Raw genomic sequence first — 24,033 nt, 5'->3', positions numbered from 1 at the left:
AGTAATGGCCGATACCTTTTAATTTATCGTAAGACTGATGTAGGCTCCTCTCTTTCTCATGTGGTTTGCAACTATAGCTAAATAGGTCTTCACTGGTCACAAAGTTAACCATATTTATATACAGTGGTGCCATATTTCACCAACATTTTATTATGAAAATTTGCTATAGTGCCATTTAAAGCTTTCTCCAATCACAATATTCAAAAAGTCGCCTGTAATTTAATCGAAAGCCTTCCTATCTGCATTTTTATTTCTCTTTATTCACATTATCTCAGAGAAACTTGTCAACCAGTTACTTTAATATAAGAAAACTATACCTGTATATTATGGCTTACTTTTTAAATTAATAGACTTTTTTGGGGGAGGAGCAATTTTAGGCTTATAAAAAATTTTATCAAAAACTACAGACTTCCCATAAATCCCCTCACACGCCCCCCATTGTGCTCCGTTTTTAACATTAGTGTGGTACAGTTGTTAACATTGATACATTATTATTGACTAAAGTCTGTAGTCTACATTAGGGTCCTCTCTGTTTGTTAACACCCTATGGGTTTTGATCAATGTATAACGAATGTATCCACCATTACAGTATCATTCAAAATAATAGTTCACTGCCCTAAAAATTCTGTTGCTTCGCCTAATCAATCGTGCCTTCCTCTCCCCGAACCCCTGGCAATCACTAATTTTTTTTTTTTTTTTTTTTTTTTATGATCTCCATAATTGTCTTTTCCAGAATGTCATGTAATTATATAGCATGTAGCCTTTTCATATTGGCTTCTTTTGCTTAGCAATATGCACTAAAGTTTTCTCCATGTCTTTTTGTAGCTTGATAATGCTTTTTAAAAAATTTCTGTATAATATTTCATTGTATGGACATACTATAGTTTGTTTATCCATTCACCTATGGATAACATTCATGTGCAGGTTTTTGTGTGGGTATGTTTTCAACTCATTTGAGTAAATACCAAGGAATACAATTGCTAGATCATATGGTAAGAGTATGTTTGGCAAGAAACTGCCAAACTGTCTTCACACTGTCTGTACCACTTGCATTCTCACTAGAAATGAATGAGAGTTCCTGTTGCTCCCCATCCTTAATAGCATTTGATGCTGTCAGTGTTTTGAATTTGGTACATTCTAATAGGTGTGTTGTGGTATCTCATTGTTTTAATTTTCCTAATGACATGTGTTGAGCATCTTTTTATATGCCTATGTGATAGATATATAGATATATATTTTATATATGTATTTAGGTGAGATATCTATTCCGATCTTTTGCCCATTTTTTAATCGGTTGTGTATTTTATTATTTTTGAGTTTCAAGAGTTTTTTGTGCATTTTGGATACCAGTCCTTTATCGATATGTTTTGCAGAGATTTTCTCTGGGCCTTGTCTTTCATTCTCTTCCCAATGTCCTTTGTAGAACAGAAGTTTTTAATTTTTTTTTTACAAATTTCAACCTTTATTCATAATAAAAATAAACTCCCAGAAGTCAAAAAGGGAATTTCTTTAATTTAAGGATATCTATTAAAAAACAGACCTGCTCCTCTGTTCCTCACCCCTTACAATTAGCCTCTTATTTAATGGTCAAAGGCGGAATGCTTATTCCCTAAGATCAAGAATAAAGTGAGAATGTTTAATCTGTTACTACCATTAAAATTTTCTGATACCATCTTTTCTTTTCTTTTTTTTAATGTATCTTTATTGCTGAAAGTATTACAGATATCCCCTTTTTTCCGCCCGTTGATCCCCTCCACCCGGCATCCACCCCTGCCACCCCCCAGGCCTTCCCCACACTATTGTCTGTGTCCATAGGTTATGCATATACGCATATAAGTTCTCTGATTAATCTCTCCCCCCACGCCCCACTCCCACCTTTAATTGAATTCAAACGTATTGATTTTCTTATCTTACAGATTGTGCTTTTTTGCCTTATGATTTTTATTGAACATTTTGTAGGATTCCATTTTTTCTTGTGTTAACATATAAACTATACCTTTTTTTTTTTTTACTGTTTTTAGTGGTGGTCCTAGAGTTTCCAACACACATTTAAACTAATCCAAGTCCACTTTCAAATGACACTGAACCACTACATGGGGAATGCAAGTGCCTTGTAACACAACATTCCCAGTTCCTCCCTCCTGCTCCTTGTGACACTGTTCTCATTCATTTCATTTATCCACAAGCTATAATCACTAAATACAATGTTGTCATTATTTTGAACAAACTGTTATCTATTGATCAATTAAGAGTAAGAGAAATAAAAGGTTATATTTTCCTTTATTGTTTCTCTCTCGTGCTCTTCCTTTCCTAATGTAGGTCCAGTTTCTTGACCTATATCATTTCCCTTTTCCCTTCTTTTAACTTCTTTTAACATTTCTGATGAGGCAGGTCTACTGGTGACCAGTGCTCTCAGTTTTTGTCTGTTAGAGACAGACTTTTTCCCCCTCACATCTGAAGAAGAATTTCACTGAGTACAGACAGCATTCTTGGTTGGTGATTCCTTTTTTCTAATACTTTAACTATTTCACGTCATTTTTCTTGCTTCCATAATTTTTGAAGAGAAGTCCCATGTAATTTTTATTCTTATCATTCTACAGGTGAGGTGATTGTTTCCTCTGGCTTCCTTCAGGGGCTTTTTCTTTGTTTTGATTTTGTGCCATTTGAATAGTATATGCCTGGATGTATATTTTTTGGTGTTTTTCATGCTTGGTGTTCTCTGAACAACCTGGGTCTGTGGTTTGGTGTAAATCACTGGTTTGGGAAAATTCTGTCATTATTGCTGCAATACTTCTGTTGTTTTTTTCTTTCTTTTACTCCTGGTATTTGCATTATACACGCATTTCACCTTCTGCAATTGTTCCACAGTTCTTGGATATTCTGTTCTGTCTTTTCACCCTTTTTTCTCTTTAGATTTCATATTTGGAAGTTTCTATTGATAATTCTTCAAGCTCACTGATTCTTTCCTTGGTTATGCCCAGTCTATTGATCAGTGCAGCAAAAGAATTCTTCATTTTTTTTACAATGTGTTTGATTGCTAGCGTTTCCTTTTGATTCTTTGAGTTTCCATCTCTCTGCTTATATTACCTATGGTTTACACACACACACACACACACACACATACATATATTTCACAGATAAAGAAATGGAGAGGGAGAGATAAAAATCATCAATGATAAGAGAGTCATTGATCGGCTGCCTCCTGCATGCCCCCGACTGGGGATTGAGCCCACAACCCGGGCATGTGCCCTGACCAGGAATCGAACCAAGATCTCCTAGATCCTAGGTGGATGCTCAACTGCTGAGCCACACCGGCAGGACTATAGTTTACTTTTTATTGAACATATATATAACATGTATGCACATATCAAAGGCACAGCTTGGTAAATTTTCACACTTTTATTGTGTAAACAACACCTAGATTAAGAAACAGAGTAATAGGTACCAGGATCCTTTAGGTTTCCTCTGGTCACTATTGACCTTCCCAATAGTCCTTACATGACTCCTAGACTCATAGATCACTTCAGTCTGTCTTTTGATTCCCTGTAAAAGGAATGATGCAGTGTGTGTTCTTTTATGACTCACTCCATTTGTTCCACATTGTGTTGGTGAGATTCATCCATACTGTTGTGAATAAGTTCCTTTTAGTCTATAGTAGTCTATATTGTATCCCATTGTGTGAATACATCACTTTTTTATGCTTTATTATTTGTTTGCATAAGTATGGATATATATATAGTCATTTGTTCTACTACTTATGGGCACCTGGGTGGTTTCTAGTTTGGAACTATTTTTGCATAGTGCTCCCATGAGTATTCTATATGTCTTTTGATAACCACATATAAATATTTCTTTTGGTTCTATTATAGGAGTAGAATTGCTGGGTCATAGGCTATGCACATGTTTAATATTAGTAACACTGCCAAACCGCTTTCCAGGGTGGGAGTAAGAACTTGCCCTCTCATAGCAGTGCATGAGTTTCAGCTGCTCGATATCTCATCTATACTTGATATTTTCCATCCTTTTAGTTTGGCCTTCTAGTACGTTTATAGGTATCTCACATTGGTTTAATATGCATTTCTCAAGACTATGGAAGTTGAGCATCTTTTAACGTATTTTTATGAATTTACTGGCCATGTGAATATTCTTTTTAACATATTTATTCAAATCTATTACTTATTTTTAATTAGGCTCTCTTTCCTTTCTCTACGGATTTGTAGGAATTCTTTATAAATCTGGATATGTCTTTTTTATGATGATGATAGATACATAGACAGATAGATATCATCTTCTCCCACTCTGCAAGATGCATTTTTATTCTCTTAATGGTATCTTTTAATAAACAGACTTCTAAATTTTTAATAAGTCAAATTTATTATTTTTTTAATGAATGAGACATTTTGTATCCTATATAGAAATCCTAGTTTATACCCAAGTCACAGAGATGTTTTTCTATAAAACCTTTATTGTGCTGAATATCTTCTTCCCCAGCATCTGAAATAAATTATAAACTCTTAAATTTTTATTTCCTATGCCCATTCTCCACGCCCCTTTAATTTAGATCAGGTTGTCATGGCCATAATAGCGAGAGTAGCCTCTTAATTTTTTTCTCTCAAGAGAGGTAAAGAATGATTGAGACATTGATGGATTGGAACCCCCAGTAAAAATAACTAAACTGACCTTCGGGACGGGGTCGGGCCACAGGACTCCACTCTTTCTCAGTCTCACCACCACGTTTTCCTGCTGCCAGCTCTCTAAGACGTCTGGACAAGCACATTCCCACTTCTTCCCTTTAGGAGACTCATTTAATTGCATCTCTAACCTTCATAGTTGTGTTAGAAGCACCTTCTGGAGGATAAGTTGTTTCTTTTCAACTTTTCAGGCTACTTTAAATCAGTGTAAGTCTTCTTTCTGCGGTCCCTTGGCTTATTATGATGTCACTCAATTGTGTTTCATGTTTGCAAAGATTTTCAATCCGTTTTATTAGCTCTCTTCAGTAGCTGGGACTTGAGGGGAAGAGTGTCCAGCCCTGCCCAGAAGGAGCCTGCTGGTCAGAGATGCGCCTTCGTGTGCTGCCCACGCTTCTGACTTAGGGGGCGGGGGGTAGAATCGAGTCCCTAGCTTTCTTTACTCTTGTCTTGGCCCCTTAACTGTATCACTTTTCCATCTTAAATTTAAAGGAAAAACAAATTATACATATTTTTTTAAATTTTTGGTTAATTAAATATGAAGTAAAAAGTAAACTTTGCTGTGTAACTCAATGAATTATTATGTGTGATTACACCACGTAACCACCTCCCAGATCGACATAAAGAACTTCTCCAGGACCCCAGAGGCCTGCTCTGAAGGGAACCACTATTCTGGCTTTTATCACTATAGTTTAGTTTTTACTGTCCTCAGATTTTATATAAATTTAATTACAGTATCTGGTTTTGCTGGACAGTATGCCTGAGAGATTTGTCCACATTTTTGCATGTAGATATGGTTTGAAAACAAATTATATTTGCTTTAACAGAAGAAGAGTAATATTATAGTTCTGCTTTGTTTGGCATGTGATTGATTCTTTCCTCTTGGTCTGTCATGTTCTCTGTCCTGATTAGAAGCTGAAGCGGAAGTAAGTGGTAGGGAGCAGTCCATTGATACTTCAACGCGGTCGCGGTGCCAGGGAGCCCGGGTTCTGCCCACTTGAGTACCAAGGAGCATGGCTGAGCCAAAGACTGAAAAGTCACACTCGCCTCCTATAATTAGTTTTTAAAGCTTAGAGGGCTATTTGGCAGATGGATGAACACAGAATCCTGTGCCCTTTGCATTGAATAAAGGTCATGTTCCCTTCATTACTAAACAAGGCCTTTTCCCATTCTTATTTTTAACTAAAAAATAAAATGTATTATTTCCAGGCTTAACTTTAAATAGAGGGGGGGAAAATAGATCAAGCCAGAGCTTTAATAGAAAAAAGAAAAATAGCAAATATCCTTTTGTTCCCCAGAAGCTGAAAGCAGGCTTTTAGCCATTGTCTTTGCACGTGTCACATACGTGCACGTATTTCTCCTTTTGAGATCAATGACTATCCACTGATAAAAGCAGCCCTACTTTCTGGAGATGTATTAACAGAAGGGGTAAGGTGTTGGGAGAAGTAAAGGCGGTGAGCAGGGGTTGTCTAGGAGTTGCAGGGCCATGTGTATTAGAAACACTGTCCTAAAAATCTTTTAGCCGCATTTCACTCAGGGCCCCAGAATATCAAAGAATAAGAATCGTTTCTCTAGAGCAGGATTGAAAATCCTAAAGTTAATAGATATAGTTGTCAGGGCCTGGACCATAGTTTTCTGGTGGTAAAAGTGGAAAAAAAAATACATTTGTGACTATGAGAAACAGAGTTTATTCTTGCATTATTGTTTATTATTTCATTATTTTCCCATGCAAACAACTGTAAACCTACTTTTGCCCACCCCTGAATAGAAAACCTACAAATTAGTCTTGAACTCTAGCACCCAGAGAGGTGGGCAGGAGAGAACTAAGTTTCTGGAAAGACTGTGCAATCCATTTCGACGGTTACAGCAGTTGGAGTCAGCTCGCGCCCGGCACTGTGCAGAAGCATTATGAGCCTTCAGGCACTACTATTCCCATTCCCGAGATGAGGAAACTGAGGTACAGAGAAACGAGTAACTTCCCCATTTCACAGAGCCAGGGAATGATGTCGCCAGTTGAGCCCAGGTGGTCTGGCCCCCAGAGCTACCACACTGCGCTCAACCAGCCTAAAAATGGGTCAGGAATTTGTGTTTTTGGACTTTCGCCTTAGTGCTTCATTTCCAGTGTTCAGCATCATCTTGACTGATATGCTAACCACTTTCTATTATGCCACAAGCTTGTATCACATGGGTGCTTTGGCCCTAGCTTTAGAGCATTATCACTAGTGCCCATTGTACTCTGTTTCCTCTATTATATCATTTTGGGTTCCCTCCCTTTCGGTAACAAGTTGGTAACAGAATATCCAGCTATTGGGGGGTGGCAATATATTGAAACCAGGGACGTAGGTGCTTTCAAACTAATTGCCTTATCTTTCGTCTGAGTTTTATGTTTGCCTAATCAAATAAAAGAAAATGATCATTATTGAAAAGAGAAAGAAGACAATACAAAGGTAATGAAAACATAAAAATGATATAAAACAAATTATGTGGGTTCCAGGTAGAGGGTGACCCAGTCCCGATAGGGAAGAGAGACTACAGGACAAGTCATAAGAGAAGCAGAAAGCAGGTTGCGCTGTACCTTCCTCTCTGGAACCCTAACGCATATCGGACGGAGATCCTCCGTAAATGCTGAACGAATGAAGCTGAATAAAAACAGGAAGGATCACCCCCTCTTCAATGAAAATAACAAACTGTAAGGACTGATGAGCCAGTTGCCTTACTGGGAGAAAGTGCCTTCAGTGTTCTCCCTAAAAGTTGTATGTCCAGCAGCATGCTCCTTTCAGAAGCTCACAGCCCGAGTTCCAGTCCGCAGAGGGGTTTTTGTTTGTGTGTGTATGTTTTGCCTTTGGTAGGTCTTTATACCCCTTTAGTTTCTATATGCAGCTCAGATTAGACAATTAAAAGAAGCAGAAATCTGCTGTGCCTAGGAACGTATTTAGATGTAAAACATGGTATGAATAAAGTAGGGCATAAATTTTTTTAAAAATTCCACTTGGAAATTTAAAAAGTTCTCAAAGCAACCTAAGCAACAGCTGTTCGAGTTTCCAGATAACTACAGCTTTTGAAGAATCTTCGGATACATTTGAAGAAACAATAAGTGATCTGGGGCAGGAAATAAAGGCTTTAGCTTAAACAAAACATTCACTAGAATGGAGACGTTTATTTCACTATCTCTGCTGTTTAATATTACTTTAAAATATAATTATAAAAGGAAAGATGAACCAGAAAACATGAATATATTAAATAAGTACAAAGGTAGAGAATGCTTTGCTAAAATGTTCTTTTCCCCACAATGAAACAAGATGAAGGTCACGGGCAGATGTAGGACACTGCCAGCCAGGCCGGGTGAGACGCAGACTTAAATCTCAAGATTAAACAGAAAAGACAGGTAATTAACTGGAGACTCAGCTACAAACATATCAATTAATGTTCAAGAAGATTGAATTAGGCACTTTGTTATTATATCAAAATGATATGACTCTTGTTAGCATGATTGGCAGTAAATGAGGAAAAACCTTAAAAAACCTCTCCTATACAGTACGTAAATGCTAGTCTATTTAGACAGTTATTTGAGGATTATAATCATCTGGTAGTATCGTGGAAACTCACTATAGAGTGTCTTCTACATTTTATTTTTGTTTAATTTTAGATCAGACAATTATTTAATTTTTCAGGTAGGTGTACATTTAATACCATTCTTAATGAAGGGAGAAATTAATCCCTCTAACTTAGTCCCACTCAGCCCTTCAGAGAGTGGGCTGGTCATGACGTTCTGTGCCACTGCGGAGGGAAGGACCCCTGTTATCCAGCCAGAGTAGGCGCAGGGAGACTGGGGAAAGGCCATGCCTGCTGCCCCTTCCCCAGTCTGTCTCTGCTGCGGGCTTGAACTGCCCCCAGGTCAGGAAGGAGCCCTGGCCTTTTCACCCGTGTCTCTTTCCCTATTAAACATTTTCAGGGCCCTGGTCCGCGTGCCCCTTCCCACTGACTGCTGTGTCTTTGCCACGCCCATTGCTCTACCTGGGGTGCCCTCCCTCCTCCCACGCCCACCTCCTGGGCCTGCCCAGTTCAGCTGTCAAGATTCAGCTCAGACACCAGCTGGCACAGCATCTCCCTGAAACCCTGTCCCCTGCACACCCACCCTGCACCCCCTGCGGTGGGAGCCCATAGTTGTTGGGAGTAAAACAGCTAAGCATTTTATAGTGTGGTGAGTGCTCCTGCTGGAGGTAAAGCTATGTCTAAATATGTTTTTAAAACCACTGTAAAAACTAAAAATCATAATATACCTATATTAGGAAGGAGAAGGGAGATCATTGGGGATGTGGAAAGGGGACATAGTATGTTAATTAATTCCTCAGCCGTCCACTGAGCAGCAGGTCAGAATAAAATGTCTAAAATTAACATATCAGCAAGTAGCAGTTTCCACAGATTCTGTAATGAGGTGGATATAACCAATAGAAGAATTAGAAACAAATAATTTTTAAGTTGTAGGTACTTCTTCTGGGGGCACAGGACTAAGGATGAGGAGGGATGGGACCGGGGGTCACTGCTCATTATAGCTTATTTAACCACGAGTGATTATTACTGAGGTTCGAAATTTATACTTGCGTAACAGTTTTCCCCACACATTCTCAAACCCTGTGACTGTTCACTGCCGGTTCAGCAGTTCTCTACAAATACACTGTCATTCTAACATAATTTTATCCCCGGATAAAAGTCGTCATTGTAAACCATCTTCACCTTTCTGCCAGTTTTATGCAAAGCATTTTCCCTTCTCTGTAGTATCTCACTTTGCCCGAAGGGCCCATCTCTTTCTTTGTCTTTCTCCTAAGACCCCCACAGCCTTTCCCGCTCATCAGTTCCTCCCTCTCTCTGTTCCAGGAGACCTTGAAGACCTGTCGCTTAGTTGCTTCGTTTGGGGTTACTGCCTTTGCTTGAGATCAGTTGTTTAATGTCTGTGCTTCTGACTAGATTTAGAGTCTTCAAAAGGAAATCGTAGGAAGTTGAGAAATAACCAGAAGGGGCAATAAGCTGGACTACTCAGACGAGAAAGTTCAGTGCTATATAAATTTTGACTTTTAAAGCTGTAATCATTCTTGGTAGTTGAAAAACCAAAGTGTATGTTCAATTTATGATAAGCAATTTTTCATTATTTTATTCCTATGTATTGATCTGTTTTGAAGCTTAAGAAATGTTCTTTATGGAAAACTATTGCTATTTCAGTAGATACATAATTTATGGTGGCTCCTGGCATAAAAACAGCATGCACCTGGAAGTCCTAGCACACAGAAAAAACCTTGTAGCTTTATTGTTTGTGTCCACTGTTACTTGACAACATCCTACAAAGAAAACTTAGTAGCCAGGCTTGAGCGGCTTGGCTAGAGAAAGACGCACTCGTCTTCAAACTGACGGAGCATTTCCATGCAGCCTTCTTCCAAGTTGAGTCTATGTCGGAATCTGGGCAGGTGCCTTCAGCCTGAAAATGTGCATGTGCAGCGTCACAATGAGCCCTTTGCTTGTTGTTACCTCCTTTCAGTTTTCACGGAAGTCCTCATTGCCTTTACCCACTGATACATCAGTGTACTCATCTACCCATACCACAAAAATGGGGATGGAGTGTGGAGGAAACCCTGAGACTGAGTCTTGGGTTTCTGCTCCACCTGCCCCTGAGTCTCGGTGTGTCTTCAGCCTGGTCCCCTCGCTCCTCTGCACCTCCATCCCTGATCTGTGAATGACAGCTTTCGATTCTACAACTTATAGGCTGTTTTCTGAGTGTATGTGTGTGTCTGTCAGTTTTAACTAGCACTTTAGGTCATATTTACTGTCTAATAAAGTTGTGTTTTTATGTTGTGTTATTATATTTTAGACTTAAGTTGGAGCCCTTTGTATAATCGGTTATATCTACTGCATTCTTTCCATTTTATCGAATGTTGAATATAATTTTACTATTTTTTAGCTGTTTCTTGGGGCTCTAGGTTTAGTATGTTTATATTTATGGCGTATTTTTTGTAACCATTCATCATTTATTTGATTTCTCACAATTGCATCCTTCCATTTTAAAGCCATTTTTATAAGAAACTGTGGTCAATTCTTTGATGATTGTTATTTTCTAGAAAAACCTTGTCATGAAAGCAGAAGGAGCCTGTAAAGGATTTTGAAAACAGGTGCCTTGATCAAATAAGGACTCAACACTGATAGCAAAGGTGTAGAGCTCATGATCAGAGTACCTAGCTAGTATCGTTGCTCTAGAATTTTAGTGTCGAATGGCAGGCATAGAGTGAGTCACACATTTGTCCAATAAATGCTTGTTGGGTGCATGTATTACTTGACATAGAAGTAATGGAGTTAAATAGGGGAACAGATAGAAGGAACCTTAGGGTGTAGGCTGTGTCTTAGTCTGCTCAGGCCGCCCTCACAAAATACTGCAGGCTGGGTGGCCTGAACAACAGAAATTCTTTTTCACGGTTCTAAAGGCTGGCTCAAGATCAAGGTGCAGCCCTTTTCTGTTCCTCACAAGGGCTCTCGTCCTTGCTAGCAGGGGCCTGTGTTCTTGCTGTGTCCTCATATGTCAGAGAGAGAAATACTTCTCTCATGACTCTTCTTATAAGGGTAGATATCCCATCATAAGGGCTCCCCTTCATGAATTAACTACCCCCAAAGGTCCCATCTCCAAACACCATCACTTTGGGGGGTTAGGGCCTCAACATATGAATTTGGGAGAGGATGCATTTCAGTCCATAACAAAGTGCAAATACTTAACTGTTTGCCTAAAATCTGAGCTGTGATTCTACATTAGCGATTGAAAATTAGTCAGATATAAAAAAGCTAACAGTTTAATATATAGGATGTATTAGTAATAAAGGCGAAAGAACAAAAGTTATGCTGCAGAGGAAGAAAAATGTTAAACTAATTATAGAGAAAATATAAAGAATTTCTTGTCACCGACTTACACAGTTCTGAGTTCCAGTAATTCCGATTAGTTCTAATGTACAAAGCCCCATCAGCTCCCTGCACTTTTCAGGACATGGAACCCTTTGGTGCGGAGTCCAGGCCAGTTACTACGTAGAGCTGTGAGTTCACCTCACAGTTCCTTTGGGATCATGCCCATTGCACATCTCATGGAAACCACACCCGTGACATTCTGTGCCTCCCGCTGCCTCACTTCCCATGAGGTCTGCCTGGGCTGCAGCCGGCGGGGCCGGGTTTGGCCACCCCCTGGACAGTCAGAGTCCCCAGTCGACAGGCGCATTAACTTCCTTTATGAGTAATTACTGATATGGGGTGGGAACGTGAGGCCATGTGACTTTCCCCTTCTCCAACAGCCTTTCAGCCCATAACTTTAGCATCCATTGGTGAACTCTGAAACATTTATTAGTTGACGTTCTTCTGTAAAAAAAAGCTTTTCCTCTATCTCCCTCTTTCCCTCCCTCCGCCTTCATTCCTCCCCCCCCTTCTCATCTCTTTGGTGGCTTTAGGCATAATTGGAAGGAAAGCTTCATGGTGAGAAGGAAGAATGGTTGTAAGTGAACCGAAAGTATTTGTATTGGATTATGCAATACTCTAGTAATAATATTAGAGTGATAAGCCTTATCTCAGATATTAGTATGGACACTTGGTGGTTAGTTACTCTGGGTGCTGTCACATCAAAATGATTTAAATGTTTGAAGATGATCATGTTTGATTACAAATATGTTCATTAGCCTACATGTATGTTTTCCTTTCTATTTCATGTTCAGATTAAGCGTCAGGATGGGAGAGTTGGGGATAAGTAGCTGCTCCAAGAAGCCTCAGAAATAGCAAGGGCTTCCAGCATTTCTGAGACGTGATTGCGTAAAGCAATTCAGTTTTCTCCGTTCTGTGTGTTTAACACTGTGTTGCTGCCATTACTAGCATCCACCTGCAGGAGCATGACCTGGGAGCATGACTAAAATAGTGGAAGAGCTGGAGGAGCTGGGTACTGAGATTTTTTTTTCCTTTTAAGAAAGAATGCTCTTATATCTCTTGTGGTTCCTTTCTCTTAAAAGCTCTCCAAGCATGTTTCCTGAGCCAAGTATATGTGACACATCCTGTGACTCAAGAACAGACTTAAAGCATAACTATTCCCACTGGCCCTCCATGGAAAAATTAATTTAAAATGAAGACTGGGGTGGCAGCTACCTAAATGGGCAAAGGATCAGGCCACTCTGGAAAGTCTCCTCGTCATTGTCACACCCACCTGTGGGTCAGGCCGACCGACTGCTCAGGGATGACTTGTGACCCAGCCGAATGGACATGCTCATCCTGTGTGGAGGTGATGCCCACTGGGCTGCCCTCTCACCAGCCTCTCCTGCTACTCCTCTGTCCTTTCAGTTCTCTCTTGTTGAGCAGAGGAGTTGAGTGTCCTCCCTCTCTGTGTCCTACAGAAACTCTCGAATCATTTGTAGATTGTAAACATATCGAGGAGCTAGAACAAGTATTATTTTCCCACGGGAGGCTTTGATTTACTTTACCGCTAGGCGATTGACCATCAAGCAAACACTCTGGTCCTAAAAAATCGGAAAGTGCCTGTTGTATTATTAAGGGCCTCTGCTCAGATTTGACAGATCTGTGCATGTCCTCTCTCCTTTAGCGCCACGTGACAGTCAGCGTTTAGGAAAGTCCAGATCCATGATTCAAAGCATGCTTTGTTTGGGTTGGTTTGGGGGGTGGGAGGGGACTATTTGAACCCCTGGGCAGAGGGAAACACTAAAGCTACTGCAACTCGTGAGAGGCAGTGTGGCTTGTGGCCCTGATTCGCAAACTAAGAACAGACCTAGCTCTGCTCCCACCTTTGCTACAGCGAACAAATGAGCACATCTTCCTCTGGGCGCTCCAGATTCTCTATGAAACGCCTGATAAATGTTCGCCATCTGTGGGAGGTCCAATCGAGGGACACATTCACAAAGCCAGGCAGACTTTAACACAGTATTTTTCAAACTCTGGGTCATGTCATGGCATACTGGCAAGTTAGGAAATAATTTTAGTGGGCTCTGAACCTCCTGTAGGAACTAGGATAGGCCGGGTAATGGTGCATTCCTAGTAAGTATCTGCTAAAGAATTAATGACTCAATAATAAAAAGACTGATGAGCCAGCTAAAAAATTAACGAAGGACCAGAATTGACATTTCTCTAAAGAAGATACACAAATGATCAACAAGCACCTGAAAAGATGCTCAATATCGTTAGCCAGCAAGAAAATGCAGCTCGAAACCATGGAGATGTTACTTCACATCCCTTAGGACAACTGTAAGAAGAAGAGAGACAGGCAGTCACAGGGTTGGCAAGGATGTGGGAAACTGGAACCCTGGGTACTACTGGTGGACATGGGAATGGGCAGCCACATTGGAAACAATCGGCAGTTCTCAAAGGGTTACTAGAGTTACCGTGTGACCCAGAATTCCACTCCCAGGTATGTATACCCAAGAGAAATGAACACATGCATCCACACAAAACTCATATGTGAGTGTTCATAGCAGCATTGTTTACAATAGCCAAGAATTGGAAACAACCCAAATGTCCATCAGCTGGTGAATAGATAGATAGATGTGGTAAGCCCATACAATGGAATATTATTGGGTAATAAAAGAAATGAAGTATTGCTACATGCTTGAATATGGATGAACCTTGAAACCATATTAAGTAAAAGAAGCCAGTCATAAAAGACAACATATTATATGATTCCATTTATATGACTAGTAATTAAATATGAATGTCTAAAATAGGGGAACCTATAGAGACAAAAAGTAGATTAGTAGTTTCTGGGGGCTGGGGATTGGGGTAAGTGCACAGTCTAATGGGTACAGGATTTCTTGTTGAGGAGATGAAAGTGTTCTGAATTAATTGTGGTATGATTGCATAAAACTGTGACTATGCTAAAAACCACTGAACTGCACAGATTAAATGGGTGAATTTTATGTCATGTGAATTTTATCTCAATAAAGCTGTTATTTTTTAAATGCCCATGGCTGAGCCCCACCCATGACCAATTAAATCGCAATTTCTGCAGGTGGAGTTCGGCATCAGGTATTTTGTTTGTTTTCCTAGTTAAGCTTTTAACATATAGCCACAGTGAGAACTACTGGGTTAGACTAACTACCAAGATCCCTCTCAGTGCCAGAATACCATAAATCCATGCATCGGGTGTTTTGTGCCTGTCCCAGTGAGCAGACTGATTTAAAAGCACAAGGGAAGAGCTGATGGTCACCCCACACACACACCTTAATGATGATCATGATCAGTTTCTCTGGTTATCATCTCCGAGTGGGTAGGAACCCAGAAACCCCAATTTCCCTGGAACCAGAGGAAAATAATGAATTTTTTTTAAGTCTCAAGCAGATCCTAAGAGAAGTTGCTGATATTTCACATATTCACCTTGATTGCAAAGAACACCTGAGAACCATACCTCCCAACTTGTTCCCAATTCTGCCTCTGCACACAACTGTAGACTACTCAGCCTCACCTCCCCAGTCAAGAGCATTGCAAGTTTCTATACGGTAGAAAACAGGCAAAGAAAGCAAATGAAAAATCTTTGATTGTGATTATTGAAGGAGACAACCTTCTAAAGAGGAGCAATTACTTATTAAATGTGAAAAGTAGCTGCTCACATGCACACGCACAAAAACCACTGAAGGGCAGACTTAGCAATGAGTTTCAGCAGGTCCCAGGACAAAAGTAATGCTATAATCAAGGTGACTGGATATGGTATTACTTCCTATTACAAGGGGTTAGCCAGGATCATTTTAGAAAAAGAGTTCGTGAAAACCTGATTAAAGGACCCATCAGAGTGCTACTATCCCCATTATTTTTGACACGGACAAATTAGACAGCTTTTGAAAGTGTTGAAGATTGAGCAGTTGTAAAAAGCCAAAGTGATAAATGGAAGTGTCATTGTCGAATCGCATAAGAAGGAGTTGGTATTCTTATGAATCTAGGTAAGATGACCTGGCCTTTACATAACCTTCATCAGTTTAGACTCTGACAGACAATGGCTAAGTGATCTTCACAGGTCACCTTGAGACATCTCGGTTTCACTGCCTGCATAACAGAGCTAATTAACCTCCGTGCCAAAAAGTTACTCCATTTCCAGTAGCATGTGTACGGTCAGACGTCATCAGTAGGCCTTGAGTAAACCAGGCTCTAACATGGGAAACAGAAACCACTTGTAGTGTTTACCTAGAGGGGATTTAATGTAGGGAATGAGTTACACAGGTTCATGGGGATCTGAGCATCACGCAGGGGGCATTAAGGTAACCCACAGGTTAGCAACAGCAGGAAGCCATTATCCCTTTAGCTGGAATGCCAGAGAGAAGCAGCATTTACTGGAGAGGTACCCAGAGGGAGATGGGGATGGTAGGAGCTAGATGGAGCCAAGAAGGAGCTACATCTTTGCTGGAGACATCACCCAGGGCGGGGGGGGGGGGGGGATAAATGCCCTGTCTTCTCCTTTCTCTTGCCCTTCAGTGTCCCACGAGGACCACCCAGGGTTAGCTCCCCCTGTCCCCATACAGACCAGAGCAGGGGAGAGGAGAGGAAGGACCTTAGGGCAAACAGGCCTAGGACTTTTAGGGCCCACCCTTTTGCTATTCTGTCTCCATTCTCACGTTTATACCTGTATTTTAAAACATCATACTTCTGCTTAGTACACGGTGACAACTCTTCATCATATGGAGGCATTCTCCCCTCTCCCCAAGAGCGAGTCATGCTTCTCAGCCACTGCATTCCTCTCAAGTCTGGGATCTCCACTGTCCTCCACCTCAAGTTGATGTCACTCCTCATATCTGGTGACCTCAGTCACTGCATTCCTCTCAAGTGTAGGATCTCCACTGTCCTCCACCTCAAGTCAGATGTGACTCCTCGTATCTGGTGACCTGAACTAAACGGTAAAGTGAATCACTACCAGCTCCTCCTGAAATCGCAGGGAAATGCCACCTCACCCCCATGAGGGTGGCTTTAGTCCTGGCCTTTCCCCTGCTCTGTCTGGATCACAGGGGGACTGGCCTTCAGTCGGCGATCCCTGGGCTCTTGGGGTGCTCGCCTCTCAGCAGGGTCAGCAACTGGAAGCAGTCGTGGGTGATTTGGGGAGAGAGAGCAGCGAGTCTGAGTGTGTATATTATGTGACCAAATATAGCAGTTCTGCAAATCAGTCACTTAGGAACTATTTGTGATGTTTCTCTCAGAAGTGCATTTAGCCTGCTGAAATGCAGATTTTTATTTTTTATTTTTTTTGCCTTCTTAAGATTTCAGAGGATAACAGAATTATTTAAAGACTAAATGGGGACAGTTTTAGGCATCTTTGGCAAAATTCTCTTAAATGAATTCTTGTCAGATAGACCTCTTTAAAGATATGATTGTGTGGTAAAATTAAGTTAAACAGGTTTTACGCTCTTGGCATAATTCTCTTAAATGAAGTCTTGTCAGAGAGACCTCTTTAAAGATTATAATTGTGTGGGAAAATTAAACTTAGCAGATTTACCATAGTCTTCAGTTTCATTGGCTCCTATGTGAGCATGTTGGCCTACTGATGGTGACAGTGACTCCTCACATGGGACTCAGAGGTACCCACAGCAAACAAGTCTCTGTTTGGCTGTGTCAGGTAATCTTTGGGCAATTACTGAGCACCTGTCACTTTATTTCGCAAGCTAGTGATCATCCTGTTACCCATTTCACTCAAAAATATGTAATGTCTTCGTTAAATACTGTGCTTTCCTAATAAGCAGATGATAAAAAAATAAAAAGAAAGAGAAACAGCCTCGGCCCAGATGCTGGGGGTGGTCAGGGGGCAGGCAGCAAGCCCCTCGCAGTGGCCACTGGCCACGTCCTGAGGCTGCGGCCCAAGCAGCCTCCAGACCAAGCACCGTTGCTCCCAGCTCCGCCCCAGTGGCTGTCGTGCACCCATCTTCCCGTTTCCCCTGGTGAAGTCTTCATGTGTCCATTTGAAGGGTTTTCTCATTTGTGGTAGGGTTTCCAGTTTTTGTTTTTAATTACAAAGTAAACATGTTCTTTGGAGAAAATGTAGAAAATATGGAGAAGCACAAAGGACAGTGATCCAGTCACACAGTTAACATTTTGGTATATAGGTATTCAGCCTGTTTTCAGTTCATATATAATTAGTTTTTGTAAATATTATGTGGTGCATTCAGTTTTATAACAACTTATTTTACTCAACTGCGTATCATGGCTAAAAATAAACTATATGCAACATTTTCTATGGATCAAGTAATTTCTACTATGTAATTTCTAATGACTGCATACTTTTCCATGGTGTGGATATACCATAATTTATTTAATAAATGAGAGGGTTTAGAAAAAATATCAGTAGTCTAGCAGCTAAAGCCATCCCCTTAAGGTTTTTTAACACATAAAAACCGTCCAGCAGGCTCTTTGACACACACAAATCCTCCAAGGAATGATTTTGTGTGCGAAATGGTTATAGCTGTCAATCATTTATTCTCAGTGTCATGGTTTCATGCTCCCTCCAGGTTGTTAGGGGGTGATTATGGATTCCTGTCAAATGAGATGTCTGCTATGTATTCAACACGAGGCAGTGGTGTTTCTCTCCATCTACTGCACTCCCTTCAGAGCCGGTTAAGCAGATCTCAGTGAGCCAGAGGGAATGGGCGAGGCATCTGGCGTTGGAAACGCACCGCAGACATGCCCAGGGCCCTCAGATCCCCACGCAGCAGATTAGACTTCTACGTAAATACATTTGTCTTGATTGTCACATTCCACCCAGGGTTACACCTCCACGCATAAAAATGGCTCCGAGCCTGGTTTTTAAGCTTTTGCCTCTCCTGTTGCTTTTAACCACCTAGCTCAGAGGCATTTTTTGTGTTATATCTATCAAACATGATTAAGGGGCTGCCGAGAGCAGATATATAAGGACAGATTAAGAAAACTAAGTATTTATAACCAGACTGAGTGACAGCCAAGGGGGGGAAGGTATTGTAACTGTCTGCTGGGCTCAGATCATGGAGGAGACATTGTTTTGCCTTTCCCAGTAACTCGATTTTAGGGAAATCTAATTCAGACAGTTTTCCAAGGATGACATCACTTATGCTAATTAGATAATGGTGTCAGTTAGAAATTACATTTAGCTGCTTGTAGCAGAAACTTGGAATAGCAATGGCTGAGACAAATAAGGTTTCACTTTCCTATGAGATGAAGCCTAGAAATGCATTGTCTGGGCTGCATTGCAGCTACATGATGTCATTGCCCCCAGGCCTCCTGTCTTTGGCTCCATTATTCTCAGCATTATTTTCATGCTCAAGGTCACCTGATGCCATGGCTGTGGCCCAGTAAGGGAGGAGGCTGAAAAGGTCCTTGCCAACTAAGACTGCTTGAAGGAGCTTTCTTGGAAGCCCACCTACTGACGACTTCAGTTATTTTATTGACCATCACAGCTGCAGGAGGGGCTGGGAAATTGAGTGGCATTTTCTGTTTTGTTTTATTTTGTTTTTAGGTTGGGTACATGCTGACCCCAACAATGTCAGGGTCCTTTACTAAGAAGGCATAGGATAGTGGATATTGCATAGCCAACCAGTGGTTTCTGCCATAGTAATTTACCTCTTAAAGATTTTGAGAAAAGCATGGACTCTGAAACACAGTGACATTTGCTATGATGTTGCACAGTTCCATTTGTAAAGCTAGCCCTTGAGATCTAATTTATTTACTTCTGGTCACTCTTACCTATTTTCATTTATTCATCACAGACACCTCGGGTTGACACTAAATAAACCAGCCATCTCAACAGACTTAATAATTGCTGCAACTTGTTAGCCTTCACCAAGTTCCTCTGTGTTATGCACTGAGGAATATCATCTGAATGGTTTGCTTCAAAACTGTGGCTAATGAACGCCAGCCAGGTGGCTCAAATGGTTAGGGCTTCGACCCGACACACCAAGGTTGCGGGTTCAGTCTCCAGTCAGGGCACGTATAAGAAACAGCCAATGACTGCATAAATAAGTGGGACAATAAATCTCTCTCGCAATCACTCAATAAAATATTTTTTAAATTGTGGATAAGGGGAGATGAAAGAGACTCACTATGAGTTGCTAATGATTGAAGCTGAGCAGTGACCGCATGGAGGTTGATTACACTCTTCTCTCTCCTTTTGTAATTGGAATTTTCCCAGTAAAGATTTTAAACGTCACCTCGTCTACTTAAAGTACTTCCTATGAGGTGGGTGCCATCACCCCTAGCTATTAATGCTCCGGGAGGTTCAGCAGCAGCAGACAGCAAGTAAGTGGCTGACTCAGGATTCAGACCCAGGTTTGCCTGACTTTGAAGTGTGCTCCAGCCCTTACTACTCAAAGGAAGCATGCTCTCCAGTCAGCAGCCTGAAACTAGTTTGAAATGCAGGCTTCCGGGTCCCACCCCAGGACCTTTCACATGACCCCCAACTCCACTCTAGTTTCTGTGCTCTGTCCACAGCACTGTATCACCTCCGCAGCCGTGACTCACCCAACTCAATTATGACTTTTCCTTAAAACTTAAGCTTCTGTTGAAATAAGCCTAATCATGAGTCACTGCTTAGTGGCGTAAACATTTTTAATAAGCATTTAATCCACAGCAGCTCTTTCTTCCGACACTGGGTGCCTGCTGTAGTGCTGGGCGCCAAATGCCTGTTTGTCAGTCAAGCCTCTCTCTGAATATATACATCAGCTCTTACTAATCACTGCTGGCTTGAAACTTAATTTGGTTTGTTCTACTTAAAGTAGAGCTCCTGCTCACTTAAAGCATCTTGAGTTTTAAAAGCCTTGGAGAGGCTTGTATGGAAACTCCAGGTACCAGTTCCCACTTCCACCAGCATGAGCTCTGTTACCCACCTGTGCGTAGCTTTCCCGAAAAGACATGATTTTTCTCCCTGACATCCTCACTCATCATTTCAGTCCTTTCTCTTTTGAAAGAGAGGGAGCTGTGAGTCCCAGCTCTGTCACTTACGTGTCCTGCAGGCAAAGTAGTTAACCTTCTGAGCCTCATTTTCCCATCTGTGCAGTGGCCATGCCATGCGGTGTCTGGGGTCCCTTCCAACTCATCCTTCTGCCACTCCACGTACCATGATTTTTCAGCCCTCCAAAAACATTATGGACACTGGGCTCTGTGTGAAACCCACCCGACTCTTATTTTTCCAGTCAGTAGAAGGATCCTGGCATTGATTTTTACTAGGTTTTCTTTCCAAATAATGATGCCTTCATGCTCCCTAGTTTACTTGCCCCAGATCCTATTTTGAATGAATGAATGAATGAATGAATGAGGCCTGCCATCCACCTCAACTGTAATCTGCTCCTTTAAGAGGCCTGGTCCTCTTTGCTTTTGAATACATCAGGTTTTCTAGCTGCCAGATCAACTTGGTGGTTTTATTTACTTCAACAACCTTCAAACAACATACATATTTGACATCCTCAGCTGTTCATCAGTTTCCACAGCAGGAAGGGAAAGCCCCTAAGAGAGCAGGCATGGAGCACCCCTAGGGACCAGCGCTGTGTAGGCGCGGCCATGCTGGCTGCTGTTGAAGGTACAGGCATCAGGTCACTGCCGCTTCTTCCATGGACTCTTTCTCCTACCAGAGTAATTTTAAGCAGGTATATGATCATTTTCTCATAAAATTAAACCTAGGAAAAACAGCGTGCTGTAGTACAGTGATTCTAACAGCATTGCGCTGGACATGTCTTAAAAGGCATTGCCCGCTGCAGTCTTCTCCGTGCTGTATGTGAAGTGTTTCTGGTTTGTTTTGCAGGGCAGCCTTTGGCAAGGAGTCGGAAGTTCTTATTGGGAACCTGGGTGATAAATTAATCCCTCCACAAGACATCCTGCGTGACGTCAGTGACCTCAAAGCCTTGGCCAACATGCACGAGAGCCTGGAATGGTTAGCAGGCCGAACGAAGTCTGCTTTCTCCAATCTTTCTACATCCCAGAGTAAGTAACCAGTCGGGGGACACCTGAGGAACTAGACTGAGTACTTTCATTTGAACTGTGTGTCACCATATGGGGACGTGTCCAGGTTGTCAGATCTGTGCCAGAATTCTGCTTGTGCCGAGCCTCTGGTACTTGGTGATCTGTGAAAGGAAGTGATCTCGGCTTCCCTGTGTGGGGTGTTGGAAGCGCCAAGTGGTCCATGCTAACATAGCTTGAGATGAAACCTTAGAAACAAAACCATGGAAGGCTGAGCCGCTGTGTCTCAGGAACTAACCACAGTACCTTTTGTCCTCACAGCTTCTCAGGGGTAAGGACTGTGTCTCAGAGCACAGAGCTGAGCATGCAGCTGATGTGTTCATTTCAGCAGCTACAAAGTTAATGAAACAGTGTCTAAAAGAGAATAATAGAAGTGATTAAGGTGCTAGAAAATAGAGAATATGAGAAAATAGTTACTCTGGAAAAGGGATGGTTGAGAGATACCTTAATTATAGATTTCAAGTAAATTAAGGAATAGAATATGAAATAAAAGTGTGAAACTCCTTTTTCTATCAAGAACCAATGACTCAGAGAAAAAGAATTTGAAAACGTTAGGGCACATAAACTTTATTCAGTAACTATGAAATAAATACTTTTTAAAGGCATTAGTTCAAAAGTATTTGTTAGGCAGTTATAATAGAGGCAAAGGAAAACTGAGATGAAGAAGGAATAAAGGAGATGGCAGATTTGAATGCATAAATGGGGAGACAGAAACAGGGTAGAAAAAGCAAAATAACAGCAAGAACATGAAAGAAACAGAATCCGCTCTGAAGTTAGTATTAGAGTTAAACATTCGAAGATTATTGGAAGGAAAATGCTTCATTATTTGGAATGTGAACTTCAGAGTAAATCATTTTTCATTGTCTTTTGAAAAGTTATTATTACTTGATTAACAATCATTTCCAGTGATTGAGAAGGAAGAGATGTAGATGAAATTCATGGGGATAAATTATTTGGAAATCCAGGCCCCCATAGGCAGAGTCTAGGGCCCTGGGATGCTCACTTCTTAGGATCTCATGCTGATTGTGCATCTATCTTGAAGGTCAACAGAAGGAGGGGGGCTTTTGAGCAAGATTGTATAATTTGTTTTAAAATCTTCTTAAAATATCTCTTTATTTATACTTTTTTATTATTTTAAATATTACTTTTTATTTGTTCATAAAACTATACATGTTTATTCCAGGAATCTATAAAAACAGAAAATATATGTACCTGTTAATAGTCTGAGCAGACTATGCATAAGTAGGTCTCCTTGAAAGACCCTCAACTTCATAATCCCGTCGTATCAGGCACTCTGTCACAGCAGTAGTCTAAACTATCCATTTTATCTCCCAGGGCCACCTCACTTTACCAAGAAAAAAAGTCGGAAATAGCTAATTTCCCTTTTGCTAATTGCAAAATAAGCAGCTCTGGAAAGGGACCAGATGCCTCTTTTCCTGATTTCCTTTGATTCCTGCAAATGCAGGGCTGCTTGGGGAGGTTTACTAGTGATCATAAGATGGTGTCCTTTCATTGGGTGACCTTCGACGTCTAATATTTGTGATGTAGTATCTTATTTCCAGTGACACAGCATTCCAGAATTCTGTTCTGTCCATTCTGAGAGGGCTCCTTGGGCAAGGTGGTCCACAGCCTCCGTAGCAAGCCATTGGGTGGCTCAGACAGGTAACCTGCATCAGCTGTTTTCAGAAAGAGAGAAACTCTCAGAATTGTGCTCAGCTTTGTCATTGTGCAGTTTAGCTGTTCTCATGTCACCAGGAGTGCTCAGTACAGTTGCTCTCTAATTCATGCCTTTAACCATCTCTGTTATTCTGACGAAGATCTCTTCTACCACCCTGCTAATGCTTTGTCTCCTGTGCTCAGTTCCATTTTATAACGTAAGCTGTACCCTCTCAGCTCCTCTGAGGGTGATCATTCCACCCAGTGGGTGACTTAAGTAACTCAACATTTTGAGGACCAGTGCAAAACCCCAGTGAACTATAATCACTACTTATATTGTCTTTGTTAAAACAAAGCAGCGAGCAAACCTGGTTTATTCTGCCACCAAGCCTAGGGCGCTCACACCTGAATTCCGAGGAGCGTGTCCACTGGCGTTTGAAATTTGAGCAAAGCAGGGAGTTCTCGGATAATGGGCCACTTCAGTTGCGCCGTGTCAGTCTCTGTTATTCTTTTGAAAAGTGAACCTGATTACCTTAAAAAAGTTGGTCCAGGTCTGGAGACTAGGTAGCAGGAAGAAAATGCCAGCTTTTGTCTAGCGCCTGTGGGTACGAGGGATGGGAAGAAATCAAGACGAGAAGATGACACGTTGAGCTCTTGCCCGCATCCTGTTAACCGTTTGGTGTGGCAGGCGCCCTGCACAGTTACGAAGCTGCCGTGTGGTGGAGGA

General features: G+C 41.2%; 1 protein-coding gene across 1 annotated transcript in view; it reads left to right on the top strand.

Moving 5' to 3' along the window:
* EXOC4 (exocyst complex component 4) overlaps positions 1-24,033 on the top strand; it is a 643,616-nt gene that overhangs the window by 522,683 nt on the left and 96,900 nt on the right. Inside the window, exon 14 of the mRNA XM_016222252.2 lies at positions 21,436-21,614. Coding sequence (XP_016077738.2) covers positions 21,436-21,614 — 179 coding nt within the window. The remainder of the gene's footprint in view (positions 1-21,435; positions 21,615-24,033) is intronic.

This window comes from Miniopterus natalensis, chromosome 10, assembly GCF_054644295.1.
Source record: "Miniopterus natalensis isolate mMinNat1 chromosome 10, mMinNat1.hap1, whole genome shotgun sequence".
Classification (NCBI taxonomy): Eukaryota; Metazoa; Chordata; class Mammalia; order Chiroptera; family Miniopteridae; genus Miniopterus; species Miniopterus natalensis.
Note: the sequence above shows the minus strand (reverse complement) of the source record. Positions and strands in the feature narration are given on the sequence as shown.